General features: G+C 44.6%; 1 protein-coding gene across 1 annotated transcript in view; it reads left to right on the top strand.

Annotated features, from left to right (window-relative positions):
* LOC138453129 (uncharacterized) overlaps positions 1-25,501 on the top strand; it is a 411,581-nt gene that overhangs the window by 133,922 nt on the left and 252,158 nt on the right. The window contains exon 2 of the mRNA XM_069605687.1: positions 6,248-6,416. Within this exon, the coding sequence (XP_069461788.1) occupies positions 6,301-6,416 (116 nt within the window). The 5' untranslated portion in view covers positions 6,248-6,300. The remainder of the gene's footprint in view (positions 1-6,247; positions 6,417-25,501) is intronic.

Raw genomic sequence — 25,501 nt, forward strand, 5'->3', positions numbered from 1 at the left:
GTTCTGTTCTGTATCTTCCTTTTTTTTTTACTCCTGTAGGGAATTTGTTTTTCACATTAATGTTAAATGCGTTATGGCATGGTACTTTGCTTGTCATCACACTTCGCTATGACCAAGCTCAGATGGAATAAAGGCTCTAGAAAATATGTTGAACGTTTTGGTCCAGTGTGATATCTACTCTTTAGGACTGTATGACTGATATTTTAAATGTAGAGAGTTGGAATGTAAAGGGAATTAATAGTCAAATAACGAGAAGGAAAGTTCTCATTTGGAATAAACCTGATATTGTCTTACTTCAAGAGACTCATCTTCAACAGGATAAGGTAGATTACATTTTGAATTCTGTTTTTGTGAAAGAGTATTCCAGCGCTTTTGCAAGTAATTCGAGAGGGGTATCTATTTTGTTTATGAGAAATGTAAAGCTCTCTATAGACAAAGTGCACATTGACTTAGATGGTAGATTTGTGGCATTAAAACTATAAGTGGAGAATATCCGCCTAATAATAATTAATATCTATGCTCCTAATTTTGACCAGTCTGACTTCTTTGGTGAAATGGACGATGTCTTGATGGATGTGGGAGATGGCGCAATTCTGTTAGGTGGTGATTTTAACACTGTCCAGAATAAAGTGTTAGATAGGTCAGAACTGTCACTATCTTAAACGGAAGATAAAACTAGAAAGGGTCTACTGCAGTATATGCAAACCTGGGATCTGCACGATATATGACGTGATCTGAATCCAGACAAGATGCATTCTATTCCACATAGCACTTCCTCTCGGATTGATTATTGTTTAGTGAGTAGAGATCCTTACGGTACTGTGAAGTCTTCAACAAGGATGGGAGGGACTGTGCTCTCTGATCATGCTTCTCTTTTTCTAGAGCTTGGCAAATCCTTGGGAGATGTGAGGAGGAGTAGGCAGTGGAGATTTGATAACTGACTATTGTCTGACGAAGACTTCGTTAAGCAAATAAGTTCTGAAATTTCGCTTTTTGTGAGTGATAATGTAGGCTCAGTAAGTCACTTGTCTATAGTTTGGGACACACTTAAGGCACATTTACGTGGCAAGATAATCAGTTATGCCTCGTACAAAAAAAGGAAGGTTGAGGCAGAGTACATAGAGGCAGAGTCTACTTACAAACGCAACATAGAAGTTCATAACACCTCCCCCTCTGATGCATCTTTGTCTGCTATGTTGCGAGCCAAGCATACTTTGGATGTTATAATTAATAGGAAGACAGAAAGAGATGTATATTACAATGTACAAGCATTTTGGGAGAGAGGGGATAAAGCTGGTGCCCTATTAGCTAGTAGGTTGAGAGGTAGGGAGTGTGGGAGGCAGGTATTATCCATATTGGAGGACAATGCACCGCTCTTAAGGAGAAATTATGATATTTGTGAAGTGTTTAAGAAATTCTATGCATCCTTATATCGTGAGGAATGGTTTGCAAGGGTGGATGGAATATCACGTTTTTTAGACCATTTTCCAATTCCAAAATTAAGCGATGCCAATATGATTTCCTTAGATAGAGAAATCACAGTGCAGGAGATCACAAATGCTATGAATCTCTTGACCACTGGTAAATGCCCAGGTCCTGACATCTTCCCGATTGAATTCTATGGGCCTCATTACGACCCTGGCACTAATGGGTTAACGGCGCAGTAAAAGGCTGCAGCGCCGTTAACCCATTAGCGCCTTACTACGAGTTCCCTTTGCGGGACCCGACCTGAACGGCTGGTCTAGACCAGCCGTTAAAGTAGGGACCCGCAAAGGGACCTTGGTGCTAAGTACGGTACCGCAATTTGCGGTACCGTACTTAGCGACTTCCCCAGTCCCATTGAGCCCTATGGGGCAAAAATGGGAATGGGGAAGGGCCATGGAGAAAGGAGGAATTACCGCCCCGCCAACCTTGGAATGTGGTGGTAATTCTCCTTTGAACATTGGCGGACTCGTTACGATACCGGCACCAACCATGGTGCTAATAGCGCCATGGTTTAGCACCAGTATCGCAATAAGGGCCTATGTTCCGTTTTGCATTCCACTTGTGCCAATCTTAGTGGATCTCTTTAGAGAGATCATTGCCACTGAGCAGGTGGCTGATTTCATGTGGGCCATGGTAATATCAATGATCACCAAACCGGGTAAGAGTCAATAAAGTTGTGGTAATTATAGACAGATCTCGCTTCTGAATGCTGATATGAAACTCTAGGCTAACATTTGTGCAGTGAGGATCAATCCCCTGCTCCCGAAATTCGTTCATCAAAATCAAACGGGATTCATCATGGATAGGAACAGTTGTGACAATTTAAGAGAACTTTACAATGTTATATTTTTGACGAGTGAATCTCTAGAGCCCTATGCTGCTGTCAGCATTGACGTGGAAAAAGCATGTGATAGGGTTAGTTGGGCTTATTTGCGGAAAGTACTAATAAAAGTGAATTTTGGCCCTTGTTTTCTGAAATGATATGCTTCCCTTTATAAAGATGCGAAAGCTAGGCTTACAGTGAACGGATGCTTTTTGGATGGTTTTCAGATCAGTCGGGGAACCAGGCAGGGGTGCCTTTTGTCTCCACTTTTGTTTGCTCTCTTTATGGAGCCTTTGGCAATTGCAATTAGGGAGAACATTAACATCAGTGGTGTCCAGGTGGGTAACAGTACTTCTAAGGTTCTTCTTTATGCAGATGATCTCTTCATTTTGATCCCAGATCCTGAATCTTCCTTCAAAGAACTAATTTCGACTTTGACAAATTTCGGCAAAGTCTCGGATTACAAAATTAACATATCCAAAATGCTAATCTTTCCGATTTCAAGCTTGTGTCACAGGGGCTCTTCGAAGTTGGGTGAGAAAGCTGGACAGAGAATGAATTCAGGTACCCAAGTACACAAATACCTAGGCGCATAAATTCTTTGTTAGCAACCAATTTTCGCAATAAGATTGCAGGGATAGCTATGTTGTGCTTAAAATGGAAAAGATTCAATCTCACGTTATGGGGGAAGATAAATGTAATTAAAATTACCCTGCTTCTGAAATAATTTTATGTTTTCAGTATATTACCTTTACCTTTGACAGGAGACCTGGTTAGAGACATAAACAGAGTTCTACGAAATGTTCTGTGGGTGCAGAGTGTCATGGCCATTGGACAAGGGTCCAGGCCTTCATCACCCTCAGGGCCCAAATGGACCCAGTCCTGGCGCCTCTGGCGCCACGCTCATGGAAAAGTGTGCTTTGCACACTCTGTGCCTGGGGCACGTGCATCAGGGCCGGGCGTGGCCATAGACTATCATTGGAAGGCACATGCAAGAGTCCCTGGGAGGGGCAAGGTGGAGCCACAAGGCGGGGCCAAAGGGAGGTGCCAGGGCCAGCCTATTTAAGGCCAACCCACTCACAGGCCTCCGCTTCGCGTTATTCTGCTTTCAGCAGCGTAACGCTTACTGCTGTCCTTACCTGTTCTTCATCTCATCGTGCATCCACTTGATTCCAGCTGCTCCATCGCTGAAGACCATCTTACCTGATTCCAGCGATTCCATCGCTGAAGGCGCCTCTTACCTGAAGCCAGCTACTCCATCGCTGAAGGCGTATTTTACCTGATTCCAGCTACTCCACCACTGAAGACACCTCTTACCTGAAGCCAGCTACTCCATTGCAGAAGGCGTATCTTACCCGATTCCAGATACACCATCACTGAAGGCGCTCTTTACCCGATTCCAGCCACTCCATCGCTGAAGGTGCTCCTTCCCTGATTCTAGCCGCTCCATCGCTGGGCTCGCATCTTACCTGCATCCCATCGATATCAGAGTCATAACCTTTCCTCACCTGATCCGGGCTTCCAGCAACGCAGAGCTCCACTTCCTATCTTCATCTTCATGGTACCTTCAGCCGCAGCTGCGGAGCTACTCCCAAGCCTCCAAACTCCGCTCTACGCCACCAGTCTTCTCCTGCAAGGGAAAAAGAACACAACAGGTTAGAAACCATATAAATAACGAATGCTTGGCCGCTCCATACCTGAGTCTAGAGTTCCATTATAAAGGCCAACTTACCAGCTAATTCGGGAGCTCCATCATCCTCAAGGGAATCCCCGGATTCGCTCCACGACTCTGATTGGCCATCTTCACACCTATTGGGAAAGAGATAAGACATTGCAAGAATTACCATTAGTAATTAAGGCAAAAGACATTATAAAGAAATCAAACATTAATCATAATCAAAAGACTTACCTTCTAAGTGGATTGGTCGCAGCCGGTCTGGATCACCACTTCCACAGACTAGTGAAGCAACTAGGTCCACTCTATGCGCCCCTGCTACAAGAAGCAGGACGGAGAGCTCAACGTTACAAAACCAAAGGTGAGCTTGCATGGGAAAATGCTTGCCCACTTCATTTTGGCACGAGAGGGTCGAGGGAATTCACAACGCCACCACGCCATTCTCATTGCCTCTCATCTTCTCTCAGGGGCAATACCAGCGTCCAGAACAGCAGGCTTAGCAGCAGCTTGGAGAGAGAGTCTATCCAAGGCAGCAAAGTCAAGGGAGATCACCAACCGTGCCCCAACGTCCCCGTAGAGACCAGGTGAGCGTAACACAGGGGGAGAAGTCTAGGATTCCAATGGATGTACTAGTGAAACCGGTACGCTTGGGTGGTTTTAGTTTCCCTGATATTGATTCTTATCTTAGAGAATTCTCCTTACGAACCTTGCACTGTTTGTTGAGGGAAGATGTTACTGGCTGTCCGAATTGGGTAAGAATAGAGAAGAGTGTGGTCTGGCCAATCCCTTTGGACTGCCTGCTCACCATAGAAAAAAGAATGGCACCAGATAAGTCTACCCCATTTATCAGACACATCTCGAAAGATTGGGAAAAGTGCTGTGTAGATTCTGGAATCAAGTTTCTGCTGAGCTCCACTTCCTCAATTTGGCGGAACGCAGCGCTAAATTTTAATAACCGCACTTTATCATGGTCTTCCTGGCAGACTACTGGCATCTGGTGCCTGGGGAAAGTGCATGATGGTGCTTCAATGCTCTCATTTGATTTCTTTAAATTCAAATATAAGCTTACAACTTCTGAGGCTGGCCGCTATCAAGTCCTTTGTGAAGTATTCATGAATTCACCAGCACCTTTAAAGGCCTGCTTGCATGATTTCCCTCCATTAATCCACCTCTCCAAGAGCTCCCCGCTCTCAGCCTCCACTATATATTAGTTGCTGACACAAGCAAGTAGCAATACTCCTTCAAAGCGAGGTAAGGCTTTGTGGTCTTTATAACTGGGTTCTGAAATATTAGAAAGAGATTGGAGTCGAATCTGTGCAGGATCGTCTAGACACAAGGTTGATATGAATCTGAGGTTCACACAACAGAGAATTGTACACAGTGTATACTGGACACCTTTGAAAATGAAGAAATGCAAGTTTATGCAAGCTTATGCAAGCAGACACGTGCTGGATTTGCAAGATAGAAATTGGTTATTATTTGCACATGTTTTGGACCTGTGTAAAAGTTGTGAGCTTTTGGGAGGAGGTCTTGCAGCAAATGGAACTTGTACTTGATCTGTCGCTCCCGCTCCCCTGTACCCTTGTCTTTTCGTGTTAGGATTATTCCCAGTGGGTATCCAATTATCTCTTGATCAACTTTTCTGGTTTTACAGAGTGCTTCTGATAGCAAAAAAAAAAGATTCTGAAGTGTTGGAAGAGGGACGCCAGGCCAACACTTGATAGCTGGCTAGAAGACCTGACTATTCTTTCGAGCAGAAAGAAGACAAGCAATCAGTGGTCAAAAAGAATAGACAAATACTTAGCAATTTGGAATGTCTTTAATGAATTATACGTGTGATATCCCTCAGCTCCCCTTCCCCTTCACCTCTTTTAAAAACAAGAAAATCTTCTCTTTTCTTTTTCTTTTTTCGTTCTCTTCTCTCTCTCTTCTCCTATCACTTTCCTTCTTTTCTTTGTTTCCCTTTTGACCATTAGGTTCTATCCATCCTTTCCTTTCTCAACCGTCTGAGCACTGTGCTCCCTGTAAATATTGTACAAAATCTGAGTTAAAATGTGTTTGTATGATTCCTGTTTTATTCTTTGACTGTTATATTATATTGTTTCTTCTGACTTCTATTGTAAAATCTCAATAAAGAATGTTTTTAAAAAAAGAAAAGCAATATGAGCGGCAGACGTAGAAATAAGGCTCGTCACAGTTCGGAAATTCACGTGTTCTTGCCAGACACGTACATCTTGAGCAAACTTTTGTCATTTCTTTTCTAGTTTCCCCGGATGCTGAACCTTCTCGCATGTGATCTTATACCACGTGCCCAGCAATGGCAGGCAGTCTTGCATCAGGGGCGGCCAGTGGCAGCTTTCAGTGGGCTCTTCTCTCAGTTGTCACCTTGGTTCCGACCATCCTTCTCCTCCTTTTCTGCGGATTCTGCAGGCGGTAAGCAAAGATCATTGTCTCTATGTTTTAGCACATGGAGATCGTTATTGACTTCCTCTAAACCAATGGGAATGCTCAGAGTGCAGTCAATAAAACTGGTTATGAAAGCTTCTTCTTACCAACAATGTTCACCGCTGTAATTTAGTTTTTCCTCCAAATTATTGAAGAAAATATTTTCAAAAATCAGAATTTGGAAATTTTGTAAAAGTGCCTGTTCTGTCCCATTAACAGGCCTGCAGCTATGACCCATGCATTACATTAGCTGCTTGCTTCCTCTTCCTCACTCAAGTATTGTGGAATCAGATAGGCCCTCCAAACTCTCACTTCCTGAGGGACCTGGCCTCCACGTGCCTCTGTAGTTCCTCTTGTGCAGCTTGTTATAGAGGCATACGTCCTCCTCTACAGCAGTGGTTGAAGTGGGCGGGAGCCGTTGGGAGAGGTGCTCCTCTACTTTTAAATTAAGTTTTACTGTTCCTATACTTTTATTTTAAAAAGAAACTGTTCCGACGAGGTTTTATTTTAAAATAAAAGTGTAGGAATTTAAGAGGGGAGGATTTAAGAGGGTGTAGGAGGTGGGGGTGGCCACCAGGGCACTGCGGCATGGCAGAGCAACAGCGACTCTGGAAGGAAGATGCCTGCCACAGGATGGAACGCAGGGTGGCTTCATGAGATTCAGCCAGTGTTCCTCAGTACCTGATTGGCTGCCACCTTCTCCCGGGGTGCTAATGTCCAGTTAGGACTGGTCATCACAGTCCAGGGATGCTGGTTCCACTTTAGGTATGACCGTTTCGTCTTTTGAATTCAATGCAGCACTTAAGGTAGCCCAGGAGGTGTATGCTGGACCCTCCAAATTCTTTGGTCTTTTTTCACTGTGACTTGGTCTTTTTCTGGTGTATTTTAATATTTATTTGGGGGTACTCTTACAGTTAACTCTGAACCCAGAATCCCATGCCATATATTATATAACAGCACAAATGTGCTTAACATCCCTTACTTGCATGGTCAGACTGGGATAAGAAATAAGCCCGGGCACCTAAACAAAAGTGGGCCGCGCCTAAAAAAAAGTGGCCCTCAATACCTCATCCGTGAATCATGTCAATTCATGACTTCACAGAAAATGCTACTTATGGAGGGTTCATGCTTTTTGTTGCATGTAATGTTTTTTGTACACGCTTGAGAAAACCAGTGGTAACATTCCTTTTTCCACAAAAACATTTACAAACAGGTTTTCGCAAACGTGGGTGGATAGTGCTGATATAACGGCATCCTGAAAATGCTCTTCTTGGAGAGGCCCAGTGAGAACATATATGATTCCTGATTGATCAGTATCGATACTTTTGGTTGTGCTGAAGTTAAAACTCCCGATGAAGTCAATGGTTGGTTCTAAGCGAAGCGCTGCCTGATCAGTTCAGCAATTGGAAGAATCATTTGGCGACAGTGTGCAGTGCCGTAAAAGGGACTCCTGAGAGTCGAGTGTGCACAGCATTGACGTAAAAGGGACTCCTGCGAGTCGAGTGTGCACAGCATTGACGTAAAAGGGACTCCTGCGAGTCGAGTGTGCACAGCACTGCCATAAAAGGGACTCCTGCGAGTCGAGTATGCGCTGCCGTAAAAGGGACTCCTGAGAGTCGAGTGTGCACAGCACTGCCGTAAAAGGGACTCCTGAGAGTCGAGTGTGCACAGCACTGCCGTAAAATGGACTCCTGCGAGTCGAGTATGCCCTGCCGTAAAAGGGACTCCTGAGAGTCGAGTGTGCACAGCACTGCCGTAAAAGGGACTCCTGCGAGTCGAGTGTGCACAGCACTGCCGTAAAAGGGACTCCTGCGAGTCGAGGGACTCCTGCGAGTCGAGTGTGCCCTGCTGTAAAAGGGACTGCTGAGAGTGGAGTGTGCACAGCACTGCCGTAAAAGGGACTCCTGCAAGTCAAGTGTGCACAGCACTGCCGTAAAAGGGACTCCTGCGAGTCGAGTATGCACTGCCGTAAAAAGGACTCCTGAGAGTCGAGTGTGCCCAGCACTGCCGTAAAAGGGACTCCTGCGAGTCGAGTGTGCACAGCACTGCCGTAAAAGAGACTCCTGCAAGTCGAGTGTGCCCTGCCATAAAAGGGACTCCTGAGAGTCGAGTATGCACAGCACTGCCGTAAAAGGGACTCCTGCGAGTAGAGTATGCGCTGCCGTAAAAGGGACTCCTGAGAGTCGAGTGTGCACAGTGCTGCCATAAAAGGGACTCCTGCGAGTCGAGTGTGCACAGCACTGCCGTAAAAGGGACTCCTGCGAGTCGAGTATGCGCTGCCATAAAAGGGACTCCTCAGAGTCGAGTGTGCACAGCACTGCCGTAAAAGGGACTCCTGCGAGTCGAGTGTGCACAGCACTGCCGTAAAAGGGACTCCTAAGTTTTACTGTTCCTATACTTTTATTTTAAAATGAAACCGTTCCGGAATGGGTTTGTTTTAAAATAAAAGTGTAGGAAGAAGTTGACACTGGCACTTTGAGTTCCCCACACTGAACGTTCCCTTAAACAGCAGGTGCATGTGTTTGGGGGTTTGTGTTGTGTGTGGGAGGGGGCGTGGTGATGGGGTTTGTGGGGAGTGGGTGCAGGCCAGCAGGGAACATAGTTCCACTACTTCTTTTCATACACTTCGACCACTGAAGAAAGACCTCGTTTCCGGCCTCCATTTCGAATCTCGGCTGGGCTGAAACAATGCAAGGAGGGTGTGCGCAGTGTTGAACCCGCACTGTGGCTTACTTCGATGGTTAAAACGCATGTTTAGTTAACAGCAGACTCGAGTCCCTGCAATAGTTCAGGCTTACTGAACGTGGAACACGTTTGGTACACGTCACATGTATTCATCAATGCATACTACTCTCATGTAGGCTCTGTCCTGGTCAAAAGGTTGTGTGAAGTGCATGGAGTACAGCTCAGAGGATCATGCGCTGCTGCTGAGTATGTCGGTTTTAGGGTCATCCTTCATGCATGTGGCAGGGACTGGAAGGCTGGGGGTTCAAGGCCACCCAGGGCCGGCCGCCGGGGCCGCAGAGTCCTGGACGGCAAAACAAAAATGTGCCCCCCTCAAGTGCCCCGTGGTCATACGGGGCCGGTCGGGGGGGGGTCCAAATTGTTCAATAGGTGCTGATCAGCTCCCTATTGTTATTATATGCGCTCAGTTCCCGAGAGCAGAGCGCATTTAATTTCAATAGAGCGCTTTCCTTCTCCCACCACGCCAGCTCGGAGGAGACCTTGAAAGACCCTCCTGAACTGGCGTGATGTGGGACTAATGGCAGGGTACCCCGGGCAGTCGCCCGGCTGGCCCACCCCTAAGGCCGGCTCTGAGGCCACCCCTAGTTTGCAGAGATCTGGCTGAAGCGATCTTGTAAAATTACCAAATGACTCATCAGTTGGGTGACCACACTCTACTCACAGGGCATGTGGGGGTTACCAGCATGTCGGGTAGCCATCTACCCCCATTTTCTCTCCCAGCTCAGATCGGGGCCCTTGCGTCATTCATTGGGATGCAGTTTTAGGGCTATTCCTATGACCTGGAGAAGCCGGGTTACTTTGCACGGGCTCAAGTCTTGCATTGAGCAGGGACTGCGGCAAGATTGATCCTGTGGCCACTGGAAGCCGGCTCTCATATCCTCTGCACTAGTCGATTATAATGGGGCGGGGGGTGCCTCCTTTGCAATGAGAAGTGGATAGAGCGCAAGCCCTGGGCTGCCTGTTATTGGATGGACCCCCATCTTCCTCCCTACTTTGTGCTGAATGAACAATGAACGCTCCCACTTCCCAGGAGGCAATCGCGCACTCAGGCCTGCCAGCTACCGCAGCTTGATCCCTGCCTTCCTGTGAATTTCCCCACTTTATGCCCTTATGTTTTCCAAATGCAGAATAATTATTATTATTTTGCACATTTTCACATTTCTGGTTCTTTAGCCTCATCAATGCCTTTTCTGCTTTTGGAGCAATTTATTTATTGCGGGTTTGCGCCAATGCTCTGCACTTGTACCAACTGCGGCCAAGTATGAAACCACCAGGATTTAAATACTTCAAAAGTGTGGGGTGATACAGGTGAAAGTGCCCTCAGGCAGGCGGGAGACGCTATGTGAGCTAAGGAAATGTGCAGATGGAGGCGAGGAACAGGTGCTTAATGCTGTATTTAAAACGAGCTCATGAAAGTCCCACTGTACTTTAAAAAGCGTAGGAAAACAAGCACAGACTATTAAGGGGGTACAGCATGATTACGCCAGCCCGGCCCCACAAACCGGCATTAATAGCGGTCAGGGACCTTACAGGAAGCACTGAAGCAGGTCATCACGGCATTGCTGTGGTGGTTTCACTGAAGACCCACCTCACACACAAAAAGCATGGCAGTCTACTCACAACCGACCCCCACTTTTTGGATGTATCCATTCCAAGCAAAAATGTGAACTTCTAATTTTGGGATGGTCAGCCACCAGCAGCCAAAATTCATTGCTCAAACATATTTGACAATTACAGACACGCTTTGCCATTTTTGGTGTATATCAGGGAGATGCCGCTGGAATGTTTCTAGATCAATAAAGTTTGATAATGATATGGAGACCAAAGAAAAGGTGGGCACCGATTTAAAAGATTACAGCAGAAGTAACCCGTGAGTTACTGCTTCAGAGAAACGATTCGATTCACAAATAAATTACTGATCAAAGCTCCGAACAAGAAGAGTAAGTCAGAGGCTACTCCTGATAACGCCTTTGTGAATCAGCCCCACACTTCATCTTATCCAGTTGTGCAGACCACACTTACAGAAACTTGATTCACTGTTTACAAATTATACAATTAATCCTTATGATACATGAATGGTCATCGCCAGCAGCACAAGCCACATTATAACACCTATAAGGTGCGACGTCCGCAAGGTGGTCACGTGGTGATTGCCCTCTCCCTGGAACTAAGCCGATTCCACGTAACAGCACCACGATGCCTCTGGGATGTTTGGTGCGTTTTATAAATGTAAATAAATAAATAAATCATCTTCAGGGCAAAGGGTTAATGTAAACCTGCTTGGTGTAATGTTTAGGGACAAGTGGGCCAGTGGAATCTCCAGGCATAACACAATGAAAATACCACATAATCGAATGGCATGAAAAGGCTGTGCAGATACAAATGGTGCCAACTGTAGTGCAATTTCACTTGAAAATAAACAACGGCACAGCAGAGGTCTTGGAGTCTTTAGGGATAGGCTATAGCACAAACCCAGCATGTGTGTGGGAGCTGGAGTATAGGGCGGGAATGCAGATAGCAGGGGCAGACACAGAGGGAGCTGGCTGCAGAGACCTCTGTAGCTGGTCAGACAGTAGGGGCTGGGGTGGAGATAGTAAAGAGCTCTCAGCCCAGTGAATGAGTCAACATGAACTGTGGCAGAAGAATGAGAGGCCGGGGTAGAGATCACAGGGACCGGGGGAAAGACCTCTGTGGCAAGAACAGAGACAACATCAAGAGCCAAGCAGGAGCCGGGTTCAGTCGCTCTCGTCCTGTGTGTGTGTGTGTGTGTGTGTGTGTGTTGGGGGGAACACTGGGGGCCTACAGTTACTTCAGGTCAAATGTGAGGTGCTCAACCTGTTCTGCCCCATGCTTCCCACCCCAGGCACTGTACTTCTGCACCTCATCTTGTGCATGCCACTGAATATGAAAAGTGCTGGCGGTGACTGTGAGTGGCGGTCATGTTAAGATCTGCTAGGCTACACTCTCTGACGCCAGTGGAAATAAGTACAGACCTCAGAACGCTGCATGCTCCGGTCTGAGCCCCCCCCACTCCCCAGCAGCCACAGTGAATCTGCAAAGTGTTACCACCTCCAGGCTCCAAGACTCAGTTAGGTTTGGTCCAGCTCGAAAGGACCGGAAGGACGGTAACTTACTTCAGGGTCCTGTAAACATGCGGACCGCACACCTAACTAGGGAAAGGGGAACGGGCTGCTTCACCCCCAAAATAACAGGATGCGTACGCTGCATGCGTTATTAAGTCCTCTCCACAATGGAGTGGAGAGGACTTAATCATGCACACAGTGCTCCAACCTCAGCTCCTCTCAGTACACTACTAACCTGAGCTAGTGGCGTCAAGCCTCGAGTAGTCTATTGATGCGCGTTGCCACCTGCCTCCCTCTCTCCTGCTGCTGCATAATGCATTGCACTGCAGACTGGTTAAAGCTAGATCTGGACCTGGCTGGCCTTGTGCCTGTCTGCAACGCCCTGCTGGTTCCTGGCGCCCATACCCAGCAGAAACGTTGCTTGGCTCTGGCTCGCTTCTCACTTAATTAAAGGAGGAAACGAAACCGAATGCGATGTGCCATGCCGAATGGTTGCTCTGCAGGCAGCCTGGGTGACGATGTTGGCGCCAAAGTGGCGGGGGGCAGGGCAGAGGCGAGATAAACAGATCAGGGTGGGACCGATAGAGATCGGCCTCTGGCCTGTACATTTGTAATTTACCAGACAGTAACCCAGGCGGGCCAAGGTCAAAAGATGTCAGTCGGAAAAAATAAGTAAACACATCACAAAAGATAGAAAAATGTGCACGCAGCGGAAGGCAGCCCTGTTGGGCTGCTGAGCCTGAGAAAAAAGTTGTGCTTATTAAGAGAACACGTGGATGAAATATGGTGCGCATTTCTTCGGCCCCCAATGCTCCTTGTATAAAGCAGCCCACATGACTGCCAACTCAATCGGCCAAAGGCTGAATGCCCGAGTGGCCAGTCCACCCCTGCTGTCAACGGCATGAGGTCTTCTTCTGAATATATCTCATCTAGTTTGTCTTCCATGGTGTCGACAGAGGCTACTTTGCTGCTTTTCAGTTCACACACTTTTGAAAAATGACCAACATTGTGAAATTTTTCACAGTCCTTTTCCCTCGCTGGACATTGTCTATAAGTTAGCCTAATGCCTGATTCTTCGACACTGATGACATTGCAATGGTTGATTTGTTCTATCCACATAACCCCTAATGTCCACAAATTCTCCTATCATCACATCTTCTGCACATTTGCAGTGCATGCACATCATTAACAAGCAGCGTTCCCAGCATTTCCCCACGTCGCACTTGCCTCGCTTCTGATTCCCATGGAATCTGCAAAGCCTTATCAAACCCAATGGGCCTCATCATGAGTTTGGCGGTATTCTGGCGTAAATCTGCCAGAATGCTGACAAATGGATTTACTGTTGCCACCACTTGGTCAGACTTACTTCAGGGTCCTGTAAACATGCGGACCGCACACCTAACTAGGGAAAGGGGAACGGGCTGCTTCACCCCCAAAATAACAGGATGCGTACGCTGCTTGTTTTTCCACCTGCATGCCACATCAGCTCGTGAGAGCTCCTGCAGCGTAGTTTACGCACGTTATCAAAGTCCCACCCATTGGCTCCCACGCCTCTGCCTGATTCTTGACTGATTTTTGCAAAAATTCAGTTCAATTTATGAGACCGGCGCTCCACAGCTGGGTTAAAAAACAAGGAAATCTGTCCAAATGCAGCTCAGGTGAAAAACAGGCAAGGGAGGCGGGCGGAGGAATAGTCAGGCACAGGTAGGGCAAGATAGACAAGACAGAGGGGAACGGCCTACCACGATAGCACTCCTGACATGAGCCGAAGTTTGTTGAAGAGGGTAGTTCTTGGTAAATCAGGAGGCGATATGTGAGGCCCCACAAGGTCGCATGGGGCTTGTACTAGGTCCATAATGCAAAATTATTCAGAGCTTGGCAGAACGACCTAGGACCCGGTCCCTGAACTCATTTCGAGTGCACGGGGACACGCTGGCTGTGCAGGTGGGCTCCATGCCGGGACAGCGAAGGTCTGACATAGTACCCGTTTCTCTAATAGGCAGACATGGTATAAAAGTGTGACTGAACACTGTGCAAAACACACCAATGGAAATACATACATTAAAAGAGCTCATACTTTTAATTCATGCAAATTAGCGTGAGGTACCAGAGTCCACAAAACCAAGCAAACCAGAAATTAAAATTAATATTAACAAAAGATTTGGGTACCTAGGCTGGTCTTTATCTGGACATCAACGTATAAAAGATTTGAAATCTTAATACGATAACTGCGAATATACTTTCAATGTTTTTGTTTTTGTTAATCCCCACTCGCACACTTTTCAATGAGATAGATCCTGAATGACGAGGCTCTTGAGGTAATTAAAAGTGCTATATCTGCCTCCACTTGTGTCTAGGTGTGCTCTGGCTGACACCTGGTTCACACCTGTGGCCTTTTTTTGAAAGCCCATGTATTTGAATGTTTTCAATAGACACATGTCCAATGTCATAAAAAGCATAGTGTAGGATTCCACTGCAATTACTTCAAAGCACATTGGCGATCATTACACGTTTGGTGGTAATTCTGCTGTTAATCTGCAGAATTACTGCCAAAATCCAGTACCGTTACATGGATTCAGTATCGTAGGGATCATGAGTGATCAACCTTACACTTTTCCCTCAAAACTCATAGCTTGCCGGAGAGGTAATGTGGCAGTAAAGCGGCCATACGGGAATTATCGCCATTTTACCGGCACGTTTTAATGCACTACAGTACTCAAAATGAGGCACACTGTTTTGTGTCATTGGGGATAGTGCCTAATGCATGTTCAACGCAATGCGAATTTAGCAAGTGTTGTTGAATACTACATACAGCATAGTTTGACTAAATGCAGCGACATGGGTTCCTTTCCTTGTCCTCAAAACCGTCGCTGAGACGTAACTGCTTTTGAGTGTTACTGGGTAATCCTAACCGGATTGACTAATACAGGGATTCAGACGCAGAAATCCACACACTGATGCACGAGACCATCAGAGGTGTAGCCAGGATTGTCTAACAAGTTGAACCTGAAGCTAATGTAGTTGGACCAACCACAGTGATATTAACATCTGTAAAGGGCCACACAGTACTGCTGTCGAGCCATTTACAAATTTTGGGCGGGCCCTACGCCTCTGGACGCCTCTGGACACAGTTGACACCAATGTCAACTGTGTTTTAAAAGAAAGTCCTCTTTTGTGTGGAATCGCAAGTAGGGCACAACTAGCACTATACAAGAACCAGTTACACCGTATTAAATCAAATCTTCATAGTACAATAGTGGCCTTCGTTTGTCAAATTCTTTACTGTTTTTTCTGCATAAAATCTAGGTCTGTTAACATTTATTGTTTGCTGATTTGTATCAAATTTTTTAGATGTTATCCACACACATAATTAAATTTGCTATCAATGCTAAAGGCCACATGGTTCCAGTCCATGAACCAGCCTAACGGGTTTTACACAGGGCTCATTTGTTCTCCCCTTTAATGTTTTTTTTTCCTGACCGCATTCATATACAATCAGATCTCTGTATGGATCTTTTGAATCCTACAAAAATACCAATGCCAACTCTTAAACCTTGTACCAAGAGTGCTTTGCGAACTATGCCAAGGGTGAGTCGTATTCAGGGCTAAGAAAAGGGGGGGAACTCATTAAAATACACAATGGAGGTGATATCACTAAAAATTAACATATCAGTGAAATATCCAAATTTCATTCAATGGGCTCTGCATAGTATGAACGGGCTTTTGCCATTCAAGATGTCAACACACGAAAAAATCAAGAGAGGTTATTTTGTTATAATGGTGCGTGAAAAATCTAAAAGTTGTGCGCATTTTACAAACAAAAATCAATGAGACATAATTTATCTAAAGTTGTTGCTAATCTTTCTTCTGGTCACGCGGTCTATTGGGAAAGTGTTCAGTGCGGTACACTGCAGATGGCGGTTGAACTCCTGAGCATTCACGCTGTCCCACCCACCAAGTAAACTTGTAAAATAAGTCTGAATAGTGTAAACAAACGTGTTTTTTCTTCCAGACTCTAAAATACACAGGGGGAGGCATCTGCCCTCTAAGAAGAGGGGGCAGATGCCATTCGCCCGGGTCTATCCTCGACTTGGGTCATGGTCGTATTAGAAGTATATGCCAATACCAGGACAAGATCTTTTAAAAACCTCAACCTCATTTATTTTTAATGATGTCATTTTAGTAAGAGATCTCGGGAGGATAGCTCAGGGGAAAACGTGCTCGCCTTGGAAGCAAGACGACACGGAGAAACACAGGTTCGATCCCCGGGTACGCGCTTATAACCCTCTGGGTATTAAGCGCATTATAAATAACCTATCATATCATATCATATCAAGAGATATGGGATAGATTCGAGAACTTGTGGGTTTATGCAAAGACAGGTGACGTGTTGAAGAGCCACAGGAGAAAGAAGTATTTATTAGCAAAAGGAGGCCCTCCTGTCCTGACTGCATCTCACCTCTCTGCACAATCACCAGGCCTTAATATACACATTGCCTTGGAACCCTGGCTGTTTCCATGTTTCCCTGGTAACTTCACAACATGTTTCTCTGATGCTGGATACATGGGCAGCAACTAGAGAAGCAAATGCACAACTGAAAACTGCACCCGCCACAACATGTTTATCCTTACAGCTAACAGCCCCACAACATGTTTATACAAACAGTGAACTGTAATATACTTTAAAAAGTGCACCATGACTAACTAACTAACTGGCATTACAACAATAGGGTAAATAATATATATATATATTTTTTTTTATTATTTATTGAATATAGTTGAAATTACATCAACTTTTTCAATTTATAAGAAATAGAAAAATCCATAAACATTAAATTCAAGTAGAAATAAGATTCATAAAAATTCACAAAATGCTAAAATATTATCATACAGATTTATCGGAAAGAGATAAACTAAGCACCCTTTTTTTTTTTTCTTTTTTTTTAACTTCATTCCATATTCAAGGCTTTTAAAAAATTGATGGTTGCAATTCTTATGCTCATACATTCAGTGGCTGCCAAGGCGATCCATCTATTTCTAAGATCAATTTGTGCAAAATACGCAAAGTGGTAAATAATATTAATCAATGGGCACTTTGATCCAGTTGCCTGGAGGCGGCCATTTTGCATCATGATGAAGGAAAGTGAATTATCTGAGCTGCAACATATCAAGACTACTGGACACTGACGGCCGAAACTCCCTTCTCTTCCCGGCGTTCCTTCCTCTGTCTACTATGTACCACATCCTCTGCCTGTATGTCATCTATACACAAACATGTATACCTTCCAGCAAGTGCCTCTATAGACCAAATGGGCGAAGGGATACAAGTGATTGTGTATGCACTCGTACTTTATCAATGATGAAGTTTCCTAAAATGCAGGACGAGGCCTAGCCGCCATTGGAGTGGTGTACAAGCAAAACATTTATGAAAACAGACGTTGCAATATAACAGAATTGAATGCAGGAGTACATATTGCAACATAACAGCAGTCATACTAGAGCAGAAGCATCTGAGTTGGTTAGGTTAGGAAAGGGCCCGCGAAAGAGCCCGGAAGAGTTTGCATTATAAGAAGACACTTTTTGGCAATATCCTAACGACATAATGAGCATAGATAGGCATCTCTTTAAGGTTAGATTTGCTTTTTTGTGCAGTGCTTTTATCTATATTTATTGACGTTTTAAATGCTTATATAATGTTTATGTCTTAGCATGTTTCTCTTATGGGGCTTATGCTCTGGACGCATTTCTATTGACTTGCTTAGCACATCTGGCATCTGTTTTTCTGTCCCTTATCTCATCGCCTGTCCACCTTTTTTGGGGGTTCACAATCAATGTTGGGGGGTAGGCAAATGGTGGACAGAGTAGAACAGCTCTGAGGTCTGGTGTCTGGATATGACTGAAAGAAAAGGAACTGCACCTCTTGGCATTGCCAGTCTGCTGCTATGTTTCTTTCCGAACATCAAGGGCACCTAGAGTGGTCACGGGCATAAAGCTTAAAGATTACATTGGCTCCTATCAGTGCCCTTTCCATCCATGTGCCACTTCCCACAAACTATGCTGGTGGCGACTACTGGCGGATAGGTTGGCATGAGGATATGGGGCGGATAGAGTGGCATGAGGATACATGGGTGGATAGAGTAGCATGAGGATCCGGGCAGATAGAGTGTCATGAGGATACCGGTGCAGATAGTGTAGCATGAGGATACAGGGCGGATAGAGTAGCTTGAGGATACGGGGCAGATAGAGTGGCATGAGGATACATGGGTGGATAGAGTAGCATGAGGATCCGGGGCAGATAGAGTGGCATGAGGATACATGGGTGGCTAGAGTAGCATGAGGATCCGGGGCAGATAGAGTGGCATGAAGATACAGGTGCGGATAGAGTAGCATGAGGATACAGGGCGGATAGAGTAGCTTGAGGATACGCAGGTGGATAGAGTAGCATGAGAATACGGTGCGGATAGAGTGACATGAGGATACAGGGGTGGATAGAGTAGCATGAAGATACGGGGCGGATAGAGTGGCATGAGGATACAGGTGCGGAAAGAGTAGCATGAGGATACAGGGCGGATAGAGTGGCATGAGGATACTGTTAAGAATTTCAATCAGGCACACACCCGGGTCTCGCCTAGCATGTAGTGCGCAAATGAAATACTTCTTTTTTTTTTTCTATATGTTCAATATTCTGAATGATATACCACTCATATCACACCCGTCTCAAAATACCCCCCAGTTCACACTGGACCAGGAATCACGCTAGTTTGTAAAGGTAAATATTTATTTATTTTAAATTCAAATCACACATAAGTTTTAATATACATATATGGGGCAGCTATCACCAAGCGGTGACAATACAATTCAAAAATAAGTGTAGCAATTGAATTCACTTATAATAAGGCAGAATATAAAACACAGGAAAAATAACAGTTTGTGAATAGATAGCGTTTAGGTTAATATTTCCCCTCTGCAAAGTTCTGAAAGCACAAATGAGCAATCCTACACAGATGTAAGTAATCAGCAGGTATTCAGAAATGAAAGACAATGTCTAGAGTTTGAATGCAATCTCCCCTCCCCAAACAAGCGAGAAAACCATTTTTCAAGAACAGTTTAGTGAACTACTGGCCCAGACCAGTACCACTAAGGACCCTGTTATTGTTATGGGTGATTTTAACTACTGGGCCAATGACCGACAGGACAAAGTAGGTACCGATCTTATGGATACCATCACCTCCTTTGGCCTTACCCAGTGGATGGAGTCTCCCACGCATAGTAAGGGTCACACTCTAAACTGGCTCCTGTCCCAAAACACTAACATATCTGATATCCTAGTCACGCCATGTATTTGGTCTGACCATTTTCTCATTCAAGCCAAGATCTCACTACCACCTCCTCCTCCCAAACTTAACACTAACCCACGTATACAAAAAATGTCCCATAATTTAAAGAATCTTACAGCCCCTACATTTGCTGCACTACTGTCTACCAAGCTTCAACCCCTAGACAATTTTGCTGATTCCTCAAAACTCATAAACCATCTGTCTACTAACATCAAGGAAGCGGTTAACGATCTTGCTCCATTGAAAATGAAGGCAATTAAGACCGAAACCGCAAAGAACACTTGGTTCAATTGCAAAATTCTTACTGCCAGACAAGAAAAGAGAGCTCTTGAAAGAGCCTGGAGGAAAGACCCTAATTAAAACACCCGATCAAAATATAAAAAATCCATTCTCAACTACTAAAAACTCATTATAGAAGCCAAGGCCACACACTATAACGAAAGAATAGTGAATGGTAAATCTAGCACTGGAGGGCTTTTTAAAATCTTAGCAGAATTTCAAAATCAGCCTCCATCCACTAATAACATCATCAGGGATAACAAGTGGTGTCAGGGCATTCATGATGCCTTTCTTCTCAAGATTGATTCTCACAAAGAAAAAATCAGTAAAGCCTCAGGCAACATAACTTCCACACAATCTCTCACCGATACCACTTAACACCCATGAAAACATTATCCCTCAATTTTCATTCAGGCACTATACGGAAGACGAAGTATTCAAAATCATACAGGATCTTAAAGCCACGTCCTGTCCCGCTGACGACTGCCCCACTAGTATTCTTAAGGAATCCTTGGACTCCCTGGTTCCATGGATCACCAAACTGGTTAACCTTTCCTTTGATGAGGGTCTGGTGCCGGACATGCTAAAGTCGGCATGGATCACTCCTCTATTGAAAAAGGAAAACCTTGATCCAGCCAACAATGACAACTACAGGCCCATAACCAACGTGCCCTATGTGCTCAAGATACTTGACAAACTTGCCTACTTACAGCTACAGGCCCATGTTGAAAAACACAACATCTTGGGTACCCATCAGTCGGATACAGAGCTCGTCACGGGACTGAGTTGGATCTCAAATCTACACTTGCAAGCTGCTTTGCTCATGCTATTGGACCTCTCCGCAGCCTTTGAGCTGGGTGATCACAGCTTACTGGTATCAAGGCTCAGAGAGGTCTCCAACTGCTCTGCGATTGCATCCAAATGGATTGCTTCCTTTCTGGGTCCCAGAATGGTAAGGGTTTGCGTTGGTGATAATCAATCTTCTCCAATCTCGCAGACTTGTGGAGTTCCTCAGGGCTCCTGTCTGTCGCCGCTGCTCTTCAATCTTTACATCCGTCCCCTTCTTGATCTCCTGAACAAATTAGGAGTGCAATATAAAAATTACGCCAATGATGCTCAGGTTGTTATACAGCTGGGTGGCTCATATGGCAGTGACACGGAAACCATCAACAAAATATACAAAGCCATACAAGATTGGATGGCCTGCCATTCTCTTGCCTTGAACGATAAAAAGACCTCACTCATTATCGTGGCATCTAAAAAGACTCGAGCGAAACTTGATTCTAACTACGACAGTTTCACATAGCCAAAAACACCATTATCGTTCAAAAGAAAGTTAAGACATTAGGAGTAGTTCTTGATGACAAACTCTCCATGACATATCATGTTTCCAGCATTAAACAAGAGAATAAGATATATTCGACCATTCATCTCAGAAGAGAACTGTGCTCTTTTGTCCGCTGCCCTGGTTAATTCAAGATTGGACTATTGTAACAGTCTCTTAGCGGGCACCTCAGTCTCTAATATCCGATCTCTACAAGTGGCGCAGAATAATGCCGTGCATAACATTTTCAATCAGTCTCGTCGTATACACATTTCCACCTTCAGGAAAAAACTCCACTGGCTTCCAGTCAAACACCGCATAACACATAAAATGCTTACCACGACCCACAAATGCCTCAGTCTAAGCAGCCCCATCTATCTGTCATCCCGCATTAGCACCAAACCCAATGTGAGGAACCTTCGCTCTTCCTCTGCGATCATTCTCAAACATCCTAAATTCAGGACAGCCAAATTTGGAGGTACTACCCTTGATGCTCAGGGTCCCCTTCTTTGGAACACACTTCCAGCAAGGATACGGCACATCCAAAGCTATACTGTGTTCAAACATGTTATAAAGACTCACTTCTTCAACTTGGAATAATCGGACTCTTCTATCCTTCTGTCTTCATGCCTGTTGTGTTCGTCCTTGGTTTGTTCTGTGTGCACCCTGAGGCCTGCGGGCATGTTGGCGCGTTACAAAAATTAAAATAAATAGATACATTTTGGGAAATTGACACTTTCAAAATGACAGGTGAAAATGGCTTTGTGACACAATGCAAAGTGGGCAACAAGGCTTAAATGGATAAATATCCTTAGGAAAGCAACACTAAACAGGTCTTAACACACATGAGCTGTAAGATAAACAACAGTACACACTTTAGATCAGGATGGGAGTGTAGAAATACTTTGAATGAGAAAATGACACGTGGGAAACTTTTGAAAACTGTAAATTCGTAGCAAAATTTCACTATGCGATTTGTGATAAAAACGGGTGAACTACACTGTTCCGCGATGTGGTTTTTGGTTGTGTATATATCTAAGGGTCTTAGGTATCAGTGAGTGTTGAAATTAGGTTTCTATCTATAAAATTGAAGAAGGTATGGAAGTTTTAGTGAGAGGCGTTTTTGAAAAATAGGAGCAAAAATGAAAACAGAAATTCGGTTTTAAAAATGACAGATTGGTTTTATTACACTATTTTAATGACTATGAAAAAGAGAATGCCACCCATGAATCTCCACAGTTACTCACGGCCGCTCATAACTCTTCACGTGTGATACTCTAGTTTCTGTTCTGTATGGGAATTACTTTATTTAATCCAAATCACTAATGGGTTATGATTTAATGAGACAATTGAGAGAAAAATCAGTGCAAGAATGGTTCTGACAATACTAGGGTTCTGAAGTTAAACATGGGATGGGTTGAGATTGGGATAGACAAGGCAAATATACTATGGGTCACTGTTATTCTTGTTGATACTTACAGTCCCTTGTAATTAAAATTGGACCGTCAGAGTTCTGGTCAGTGGATCGGGTCAGATCTACCGGCAGCAGGGCACTTCTGGGGGGATCAGTCAGCTGTGCGGGTTTGGTCAATTTGGACGGCATCTCAACTGGATTCTGGATTTGGAATGAGGATACATGGGTGGATAGAGTAGCATGAGGATCCGGGCAGATAGAGTGGCATGAGGATACCGGTGCAGATAGTGTAGCATGAGGAAACAGGGCGGATAGAGTAGCTTGAGGATACAGGGCAGATAGAGTGGCATGAGGATACATGGGTGGATAGAGTAGCATGAGGATACAGGGGCCGATAGAGTAGCATGAGGATACAGGGGCAGATAGAGTATCATGAAGATACGGGGCGGATAGAGTAGCATGAGGATACGGGGCAGATAGATTGGCATGAGGATACAGGTGCTTTCAGAGCACAAGGGAACTTGTGGACAAAATGGGTAACTGTATTCAAATAAATGAGGCCAGTGATTCAACTTTATAACTATACTCTGTATGAAAATGTTGCTTAACCGTGGTGCCAAATCCCTGCGATCAGATGGCTGTGGGGCTCCCATTGCCGTATCCCACAAATTGAAGCTGACCTGTTACTATTGGTTCCTCTCGCTCTGATGTGTGGGCAATACATTTATTTCCAACTATATTTCTTAGGCGCAAGGGGGACTGGAGAAGTTCAGAGAAAACAGATATTAGTTCTGGCTCAGCCAGGTCCTCATGCTTTTCCGCAGACAATTGGAGGAAATATCACCTGCACCTCGCTGGAGGTATGTCCTCCAAACCCTACTGGACTATGGTGCGACTCCATGATGGGGAATAACGCTGACTCCTCAATACTCATACAATGTCAGATGTAACCACCAAATCAGTGGTGTTAAAAGGTCAGCTACTTTGGTGGAATTGTCATAGTTAATTCTGGTAAACTCGTAATGAAGCATTTTAAATTTACAAATTTGAATTCTTTTTAAGTTGAACCAAACATCTGTTTACGTAAACATGTATTCTAATTCACAGACCACTCATTAAATTATTAGAGTTAATTAAGTGCACAGTATCTCATTTTACTAGTTACTCAAGCATTGCAGCAGTGAACGAGGCTTGTGCACTGACTAATTACCAAGCCTGACATATTATATCGTAGCTTGCACTGTAATAATGCATAGGTCGGTCCAAATCCTGTCAGATCCTAATTTACTTGATAAAAAAAGAGATATTTGCTGTGACTGTGGAGAATGGCATCTGAAGAGGGTGTGTAATCCTGGGGTGTTTTTAATTATATGAATAAACAAAGATACGGGTAATTATGTTTCTGAAAGGGGTGTCTACTAATCAGAACGCCCTTTCATAAAGCTTCATGCCAAAGCATAATGCATACTGTGGCCTTTCTGCACCATTCCCCTGACAACCGCTGCATCTGCTTTTCAGGGCCAGAGGGCAGGTTCAACGGTCATAAGTGCATCCATGACTGCAGCTATGACCCAAAGTCCCTCTAGCCAGAAGTGGCTTTTTAACTTCTGCACCTGTGGTTCAAAATATCGTAATTGCCGAATGAGCCATCTGATGACAGGGTGAACGCTAAGAATAAATCATATGTAGTTAGGTTATGGTGACTGATACGAGCATACAATTATTAAAGCCACACCAATGTGTTATTATACCAGTGCCAGCAGCTCTCTGAGCCCAGACCAGCTATGTGAAGGAAATGTGTATTCATGGCAGCCTGTCTGTTTGCACTGCTCTCAGTGAAACAATAACCAGGATGCTAGCTTCCTTTGATTCCCCGGGAGTAAGGATGATCCCTCCCCTCAGGTCACATGAGCTCTCACCAGATCATCTCCTGGGAACCCCCGCTTCAAAGGGACACTCATATAACAATGGCCAGCCTCACCCCAGGGTAAGCTGTAAAAAGGCACAGGTCCCTTGTTACAGCAACAGAGATTAGATGCCCTTACACCAGGATTTCGTTTGATCAATCCCCAGTGACAATTTGCCTTTATTTTATTATTTTAACTCCTGAGCTACTCAAAACGGTTTATAGTCATAATGTAGAAAAAAAAATGTCGACTTACAAAAATGTCGAAATAAAAATGTAGAAAACAATAATGTCGAAAACCTATACATATAATGAAAAGTGTCAATTTTTAGAAAAAAAAATGTAGAAAAAAAAAATGTCAATTAGCACTATCAATAAATAAACAATAAGAGTATCATTTACGGGGGCGGCCCACCCTCTAACCCCCCAACCTCCCTCACCCAACACCCCCCAGCCACCCCGCCACCCCTCCACCACCCTCTCACCCCTCATACTCAACACATTTTAATTATATATATATTTATTTTTTTTTTTTGAAAAATTCGAAAAAATGTAGAAAAAATTCGACATTATTGTTTTTCGACATTATTGGTTTCTAAAAAATGTTTTCGACATTTTGACTTTCTACATTATTGCTTTCTACATTATGACTGACCACCACTCAAAACACTCGCCTCCAGACTTCAGCGTCTGCGTGGCCGCACCCTCACATGTGCACTGCTCTCAAAACCCATGCCCGCAGACGTTCGCAACACACGCCTGCAATCCAGATCCCTGAAGCCACCCACCAGCCTTAACGTTCCTCCCTCATCAACTCATACATCCCATAGGCTGCGCCACACCATGACCCCGTGCCCATACAGTATGCAAGGCCCTGACCATAATGCAACTGGAACAATGGCTAAGACTATCGAAAATGTGCCCCCCACTACTTTGAATGTAAATACCGCAATGTGCAATTCTTCTACCACAACCATGCTACCAA

This window comes from Ambystoma mexicanum, chromosome 4p (genome assembly GCF_040938575.1).
Source record: "Ambystoma mexicanum isolate Mex_15411 chromosome 4p, UKY_AmexF1_1, whole genome shotgun sequence".
Classification (NCBI taxonomy): Eukaryota; Metazoa; Chordata; class Amphibia; order Caudata; family Ambystomatidae; genus Ambystoma; species Ambystoma mexicanum.